Here is an 8930-nt window from a genome sequence, read left to right as displayed (position 1 = left end):
ATTTGTCTCAGACAATTTATTGTAATCCAGCCATCTTAAAAAACCCCAAAACAACTTTTTTTCTCACTGGCCTGCTAATAATATTGTGTTGTTAATTGCTGGTACATACACGTGGTTTTTAGATTTGTACTTCCTTCCTGAGGAAGAAAATACAAATACGTATTAGGTAATGATCTTTTGATAAGACCTTTGCTGCTTTAACTCTTGAGCGTGAGGTTGCTTCTTTGTTTCTCAGTGGACTGATCTTCTGATGGTGCTCTCACTCTTGGTCAACCTTTGGATACTACTGTTTGCTTTTCACAAACCAGGGTGTTTAGACCTTTAAGGGTATTGCAGCAAGAAAGTCCTGGGTTTGAATCCACCAGCTGGGGCCTTTCTGTGTGGGCTTTGTATGTGCCTGCCTGGATTTTCTTAAGGTACTCCAGTTTTCTCTTAAGACATACACATTAGATTAAGTGGTGATTGTAATGTGCCCCTAGATGTGAATGTGAGTGTCAGTGGTTGCCTGGATGGATGGTGGGAGGGATGGATGCTTCCTGTCATGGTGTGATGGCGAGAAAGACCTTCTTTACTCAGGCTAACAATATGACTTCTGAAACTGACATTTCCCACTGTCACAGTGCTGCTTAGCAACAATGTGTTGCTGAGGCAGACTTATAGCAGTGGAACAATAGCTGCAAATGTATTATTAAGAGTGCTCATATCCACTTAAATGTCCTCCAAAAGTATGTTTCCATTGAAGGAATGTGATTTAAAGAAAAGTGACAGTTAGCTCAAGATCAGTGAATGTATATTTGCTTGTAAATTACTGGTAACATATGAATGCAATAACTAATAAATACATTTTTAAAAATCATTGTAAATAAATTTGCATGCAGTTGAATCAGTTAACCAGGCGCCTTAAGAGTTATTCAGTGAATCACCTGCAAGGTTACTCTCTACATGACAAGTCAGCTTGCTTTGTCTTCAACTGAAACAGCAGTAGGACCACAGGTTAAGACATGAACTACGTGAATTCCCCCCTCCCCCCCAACACTCTCTCTCACACTCACACATACTTTAAATGTGACACAGAAAGTGAGCGGTTGCATTTTCAGCTCATCCCCACCAGATGTCTCTCTGCACTAAGCCACAGCGAGGACGCCAGGACTAGCCTGTGTGATAAATACCCGCAGAAACAGGGCTTGGTTCTGTCAGACTTCATCCACATAAAAGCCCAGGCTGCCATTGGAGAACCCGACGGCAAGACGAGCGAACAGGAGGAAGACGCAGGAGATATATAGGAAAGGCAGTGTCCATCACTTCAGCCGATGTAACCAGACAGCTTATGCTGGACTCAGTTATTATATAGCAGCAACTTCGTCATAAAAAAGAGGCAGAGGAAGGCGAGAAAATGGGACATACTGCAATACCTATATTGATGGCTGTATTGTCATTATGCGTGCGGAAAAACGTCGAGGTAAGAGCAAAACAGTCGGAGTCTTTTATCTCTGCCAGCTGAATTTTTGTTTGTTTGTTTTGTTCACTGAATGGCGAAGAGGACAAAATGTATTTTTAATATTATTATCATTCGCTCTCTCATTCAGCTGCTGTTCTCTCCGGGATTGCTCATAATCATCTGGGGCAGGTTTCATTTGTAAATGCACCGTCCTGTGTCAACAAGAGTAATGACACGCATCGCCCACGAAAATGCAGTGATAGTGAAAACGTTTGACATGCAGATACTGATATATGATGTAAATGAAAGCCCACACTGAGGAGAGTGTCCGTGAACATGGTTTACAGTATATTTGGCTCGCTGCGTCAAGCCTGGGCCTGCACTGATATGATGAATGTTACAGGCCCTTTTTTTCTTCTTCTTCTTCTTCTTCTTCTTCTTCTTCTTCTTCTTCTTCTTCTTCTTCTTCTTCTTTCTTTTTTTTTTTTTTTTTTGCTTCTGTGGAAGGATGGAGATTAAATCCCATCTCATTTCACCCCATCTGGCGCTGTCAGAGAAGCAAATCAGCTCGCATCCGTCCTTTAGAGAAGTGGTGCAGCTCTTGAGCAGGATGGAGCCATCATGCATATTCAATTGGTGTTCTGTTGTACATTTGGTCTTCATGGAAGAATACTGAATTGATTAAAAACTCCCTGCTGAAGAGTCAGGAATTAGATTTGCTGTCAGATTTGCACTGAGGCGTCTTTGGGAGTGTGATACTGAGAAATCCATCTTAATGACATATATGGGGTCATTCTATTGGCATATGTACCTGCCCATAGTTAGGGGGTGAACACTGAAAGTCTCTTGTACAGAATGAAAGATCAATGGGCCACCAGGTACTCCAACCCCCTCTCCGGCTGATCGTGACTTACAGCCGACCCTCAGCTTAATGGACTTGACCTTTATTTCTCAATAACTCCTCAGCCACCCATCACGAGGCATGAATTCAAGTTGGAGGATGTGCTCTAGGTTATTGTTGGAGGTGTGTGAGTATGGGAGGGATATGAGGAGGAAGAGGGGGGAGGAGAAAGGGGGATGGATGAGTCATGACATCCCAGCTCGAGCTGTGGTTTAGGTGAAACACTCCTCTTCTAATAAAGAGTGATTGCATTCACCTCTAACATCTGAGGTGATACATGGAGGACCCTGAATGCAGGTTGAGACAGATCTTGAGGTAGTTTGTGAAGTGTTTATTCATTAATCATCATCCTCAGTGAATCAGTAGCAGTCATAAAGCCTCTCCTTTCATTCTGAAATGATTTCACTTCTGTAAGAGCCTTAGTGGGATTACTGCTATACCGAGGAACAGGCTTTAGCTTCATACAAGGAGACCTGCTCGTGAAGGTTTACAGGGAAGATTACACATTGAGAGGGTTGACTGGCTGGATTACACTGTGGTATTAGTCCTAATAAAACTGTCAGCCTCCCTTAATTCACTTAACATGAATACAGTTCAAACATGAATAGTGCAAAATTGTTTTGATCTCTCTGTTATTGCATGCCATTTAAACAGAGCATGTTAACTTGAAAATGGAAATTTCAGACTCTACTGTGTATTCATATGGCCTTTAACTGGAACTCAAACACATATTCAGCATTATCCTGTGTTCTTGCTGTGAGTGCACAGACATTTTTATGCCAGACAGTCACATGTATCGTATGTCCAATGAGAGCTTCCCTGCTCTCTCAGCTTTAATAGCACTCACCTGTAGAAGCACTGAAAACATTAGCAAATTGACATACAAAGCAGTTTTCCCCATGACGCAAAAGGTCAGAGAAACAACCCCTTTGTTGCACCCTGTGAACTTGTGCAATGCTGTCTGACCTTAATGAAATGCAGAAGATTTTTTGGTTTGTTACGAGCATTTCCCATTTTAATAAGACTGGGAAATATAGATAACTTACATTACTTTTGCTCAAATGTCATTAGAACTGTAGTGATTTCTGCTTGGCACCTATATTGAATTTGAGTGAGATTTTGCACAAATATGTAGATCTTTTATTAATTTCTCACATCATTTTCCAGTTATTTTATTATACTTTTTCTAACATTCCTTTTATTTTCCATTATTTTAAATGGATGTTTTCTTAATGGACTATTTATTTGGCCTTCAAAATATATTAGGAAGAAAGACGCGGGTTGTGATTTCATGTTCAGACTGCTTATCCTGTCCAAACCAGCACTTCAACACCTGAAGGTATTCTACATGAATACAAGTGTGAGAGAACCAAAAAACATACCTATATGAAAAGCTGGAACTGATACATCTTCGGATTACACAATATTTTTTCTTTGGATTTGACGATAACTAGGATAGGGGTGGGATACGCTCCAGCCCACCTACGGCCCTTAATTGGATAGGTGGAAGAGGATGGATGGGTGATTTTTATTCCTGAGAATAGAAACATTTCATGGCTAAAATTTCCCATTGAGAATAATTCTTGGTTACTGCATTAATTTCCATAATCTAATCCTGTCAATTAAAAAACAAGAAGATTTTGTTTGATGATTTGCAGCATTACCCATAATGCTTTAAGAGGACCAGAGATGTTAATGAAACAACTGCCCTGTAGAAATGGCTGCACAAAACCTGCACAGTGGACAAATTTCTATCCATTTGCAGTTTGTTGTTACACAAAGCGCTCATACAGTGATTGTGCTCTTCTGTAGCCATATTTCTTTTCTAAAGACCACTGTAGGATCTACAGGTATGCTCAGTTTTAGATAAATAACTGCAGTGCAAACCTCTGCCTGAGCTCTCCAGCACAGAGAGTCTCGAGGACAGACCCAGAAACAAATGTGCTGTTTGGAAAGATTGTGTAGGAAAGATTTAAGCATAAAGAGGGAAAACAAGGAGAGAGTAGGGAAATATCATGATGCAGCTGCGTGCAGGCAGGAAAGGGACCCAGAAGCAGACCTCACAGAGGCGAAAATTCAAAGTCAAAAAACAGCTTTATTGCTGGAAGGGAAAACGTTACAAAGAACTACACTTGAAATCATAACTAAACATACAGAGAGGCACACAGGGAAATGCAGCCATGAATGAGGGAGATCGCCACAACAAGCACAGGAAGAAACAGACGCTAAATACAAAAGGGATAACAAGGGAAGTGAGGACACATGAGAAACACAGCTGGCACGAATAACCATAACGAGACAGGGCAAGCAAGACTGAACAGAATGAACATGAAAACACTGGACTTTCACAATAAAACAGGAAACATGATGCAGGAGTGGAGGAGAGGCTGACGAGAGGGAGCGAGGGAACACGAGAGAGAGCAGAAGTGATGGGCTGGGGAAACTTGGATAAACATGGAATAAACCACAAGAAGGGGAAAGAAGACACAAGAACACACATAAACACAAACACAGAGGGAGACACAGAGGGCAAAGACACGAGGGGAGATTCAACAAACAAAACTAACAAAACTAAACAGAACAACCCAGGCCCTTACAGAATAATGCTTAGAAATAACAAGGAAGACTTAACATTACACAAAATGACAAAAAACAGAGAGACTAAAACCGCTCGGTCACCGACCCCGGACCGTGACAGGAAATTATGTGGAGAAGATAAAAGGCAGGAAGATTTAAAAAATACATTTTAGTGAGCCTGAATGTCAAATTAATTCAGTCAAAGTAATTCAAAAAGTTGCTGTGCAACCTGCCCACTCCACGCTGCCACCACCACCACATCAGGAATAGCAGTTTCAGGCCATACAGATGCAACGACCTCCCACTCCCATCTGCCTTTCAGTGTAGTAACACAAGAGGATTTGTTTAAAACAACAAACAAAAAAAACAGAAAAAGAAAGATAAGGACAACCAGATCTCTCTCTCATCCACACACACACACACACACACACACACACACACACACACACACACACACACACACACACACACACACACACAGCCCTACACTCACTTAATTAATTTTAGAGCCAAGAGATAATCGTATTTCACTAATGGATTCCTGTGTGCTTGCTTTTCTCTGCTATATCCGTGTGCCAGTGGGCATTAAAACGTACCATTTTGTTGTATCACATGTTTTTTCCCTGTTCTCCGTATCTCGCTTCCTTTCCAAGTTTTTGAGGTGCACCACACACACTTGCGCGCACACACACACAGACACGCGCGCACACACACAAACACACACAGTTCCAGGATTAGATCTTGCAGAGTCATTGCGAAACAAAAGCTGTACTGTACCGGGGGAAAGGGACCGCTGTAAAAGTGCCTCAGCAGTAGAGTCCTTACCAGAGTTGATAAACGAATGCATGACATTAATGCACCCTTTGGGCAATTGTTGCAACCCATCTCAGCGGAACAGTGCCGTATGTTTAATACTGTTGGGAGGTTTTATTCTCGTTCTTGCTGCCAGTTGTTTTGAGTGCCTGGGTAGAAATTAAAAAAGTGTACATTTGTGTATGCCCGGGGCGTAGAGTTCATCCAGATTTCGTGCAGAAAATAAATTCACATTAATTGCACATTTGCAAAACACCCTCCCCAATAGGTTTGGGGAACCTCTGCCAAATCCCACTCAAGATGATTCATCTTGTTTTCTGGCTTCTCTGAAAACGTTCAAATTATAGGTCTCGGTTAGAAAATGGAGTCATTCCCAAATTAAAGTTTATTAATAATTTGCTCAGGAGGCTTGTCATTTAGTGCCATCCCTTATAGCCTGTCATGATGTGCTGCATTTGATGAGTTAATTTCTCTGGATTCTCAGACTGTGCAGCCCCTTTTTTAGGCTATGTGTAATCAAAGGATAAGATTTAAAAAGAATGTAGATTAAAGCTGCTCCCAGTTTCCTCAAGATTACTTTACTTTTCATCATCCACCTACTGACTGCCACATAAAACACACACACACACATATACATGTGTATATATATATAGAGAGAGGGGGAGAGAGCATGTGAGAGAGAGATTCATGGGGCAATTTCAAGCTTGAAGCACTTCACTTATGACTTTCTGCACCTGTGTCTGTACCAGCTGAAGCCCAGATGGGACTGTGCATTTTTGATGTGTGCAGTGGAAGATTTGTGTTTGCACATCATAAGTTTGTCCAGTGTCACCTACAGGGATTGAGAGACTAGATGATGACATCCAGCTCTGCCTCCTCTCTGGAGTCTTGCAGGAGAGAGATATCGCTGCTGCCCGAGGTTTTCACATCCTTCATAACTGCCTCAGTAAGCCTAATGGGGTTGTATTTCTGTGGAAAAGTTTAACGCCGGGGCAAAGCGTGCCGTTTAGCCTTGCCGCAGCCAGTGGGAGGCTTCGGCGGAGCCCCCCTGAAAAACATCTGCAGTGTAGAGATAACACTTGTCCTCCATGTTCGGGAGGAAAAACAGAGAGAGAGAGAGAGAGAGAGAGAGAGAGGGCACAGTGAAAGAGACTGAGGGCTGGTGAAGTGAGAGAGAGTGAGAGAGAGACAGGGGATTGCCCTGGCATGGCGAGAGTGGAAGTGATGTGGAGCATGTAGAGTGTTGTGTGGGTTGCAGGGTGGAGTGCATGCTGTGCTGTGGAGGAAACAATCCTTGTTCCTGCTCAGCCTCAGCAGCTGGTAGAAAAAAACTATGTCAGGAGTGAAGCTATAAGTTGTATGAAAACATGACTGCAAAGTCTAATTTAATAACGAGGCTGGATGCGCGGTGTGAGAGTGTGCAGAGTTGTTGGGTCCACTATGACCCATCGAAACAGTAATAATAGTTACAAAAAAAAGAGGAACAGAAACAGTTCTGGAGGACATTCGATGAACTTTTGTTGCTCTGTCATCTCTCTTAGACGGACAAAAAGCTAATTTCAGACACTTTCCTCCAAGTTGAACAAAGATGGGTAGAAATCACTTGCTAACAAATAGGTCACACAGTTGTACTGACGGGAGGCTGAGAGGCACAAACGTGGACGTACACACTAAAGATGGCACACTGCACAAGCTGCATCAATTATTGAAGGCCATGAAAAGGTCTGGGCTCTCGCTTGTCGACACGGCTATGGCAGTTGTCACGCCGCCTCTTAGCAGTCAGAAGGCAGACCCCACCCCCTCTCGCTTCATGCTACCTGGTTTTTGTGTACCCTGCTACTTCCCCTCCATCCAGCTCCCCATCCACCTCTACATAATACAAAGGAAAATCCCCACGCCTGTCTCCTCCTTGGCTCTGCCCCCCTCGTCCTTCCTTTCTCTCTCTGTCCCTGCCTCCTCTGTTCTCCGCCGCCACATCCCAAGGGCACTCCTTACCCCTCCCCTACTCAGACACTGCCTCTCCATCTGCCTCGGCAGCTCTTAGTAGCCAGTGACATCTTTTCACTTTTCATGTGTGTACTTTGATTGTTCCTGAATAATTCATGCTGCTCCTCACCCCTAGCTTTATTTTCCCTTTCCCCTGCACCTCCATGATTTTGGAGAATTTTTTCCAAGATCTGATGCCGCATTCCTTTTCCCACTGAACGCCTCATCTGTCGACACTGAGAACTAAATTAAAAACTACTGAGGCAATGTGACTTCCATTCCCGGTGGACACATATAACTTATAATGTCAGAATTCATCCCCTTTAAAAGTGAGGTCAAATTTCAACCGTTGTCAATAGATGGCGAATAGCCAATCAAAAATGATTAATTGTGTCCCATGTGGCGTGATGTCAGCAGCTCTCCACTGAATACAGATGCACAGTATAGTAATTGGTCTGCCCAGCAGAAGTCTCTTGTATCTGATATCTCCAAACAAATGTGTAAGGGTAGAAAGTACATGGAGAGATTTGCTGCTTTCACTGCCGTCTGTGGTACATTAACAGACCAACTGCAAATGGTAGTTGCAATACTCAAAATCGCTTCAATTTAAATCAGTTTAATTTATAACAACAAAACACAACAGCTGCCCCAACATGCTTTATATTATAAGGTAAAGACCCTAAAAAAATCCCATCAGATAACCCCCTATGAGCAAGAACTTTGTGAGAGTGGGAAGGAAAAACTCCCTTTTAACAGGAAGAAACCTCCAGCACAGGTGGAGCCATCTGCCACGACCGGCTGGGGGTGAGGGGATCTACACAATGATGTGTTTTTCATGCTTTGAAATTGATACCATCAAAGTCTGATTCTTCTAACGCCTTCAGTGTCAAATGTTTTGGAGCTTTAGAATTGCAGCAAGACACAAAGGGTTATTTGTCTTCTTCATGAATTTGCATTGACATCTTTTACCCCCTTTACTTCACTTTTTACATCAGATTTTAATGCATTTTGCACAGGCTAAATGATCAAAGAGAGTGGCATGCAGAGCTGAAAGATTAAAACAGCTCAGTTATGTTTTAATAATGTTTCCATGACACTAAAAGAGGAATAAATTACAACACAAACAGCCTGTCAGCCAAACTGTTATTTTAAACATTGATATATGCCCAATATTTCACACTGGGTTCATCTCTGATATCATATAAACAAGTCTGG

At 42.4% G+C, this 8930-nt stretch overlaps 1 protein-coding gene across 4 annotated transcripts in view; it reads left to right on the top strand.

Moving 5' to 3' along the window:
* The first annotated feature begins 1182 nt into the window (after positions 1-1182).
* The window catches only part of aplp1 (amyloid beta (A4) precursor-like protein 1), a 32683-nt gene continuing 24935 nt past the window's right edge, over positions 1183-8930 (top strand). For all 4 annotated transcript variants that reach the window (XM_080307914.1, XM_026183762.2, XM_026183763.2 and 1 more), the window contains exon 1: positions 1183-1459. In XM_080307914.1, the coding sequence (XP_080164040.1) occupies positions 1394-1459 (66 nt within the window). In that variant the 5' untranslated portion in view covers positions 1183-1393. The remainder of the gene's footprint in view (positions 1460-8930) is intronic.

The sequence above is a fragment of the Astatotilapia calliptera genome, chromosome 11 (assembly GCF_964374335.1).
Source record: "Astatotilapia calliptera chromosome 11, fAstCal68.1, whole genome shotgun sequence".
NCBI lineage: Eukaryota > Metazoa > Chordata > Actinopteri > Cichliformes > Cichlidae > Astatotilapia > Astatotilapia calliptera.
The sequence above is the reverse complement of the archived record's forward strand: the minus strand, read 5'-3'. Positions and strand labels throughout refer to the sequence as shown.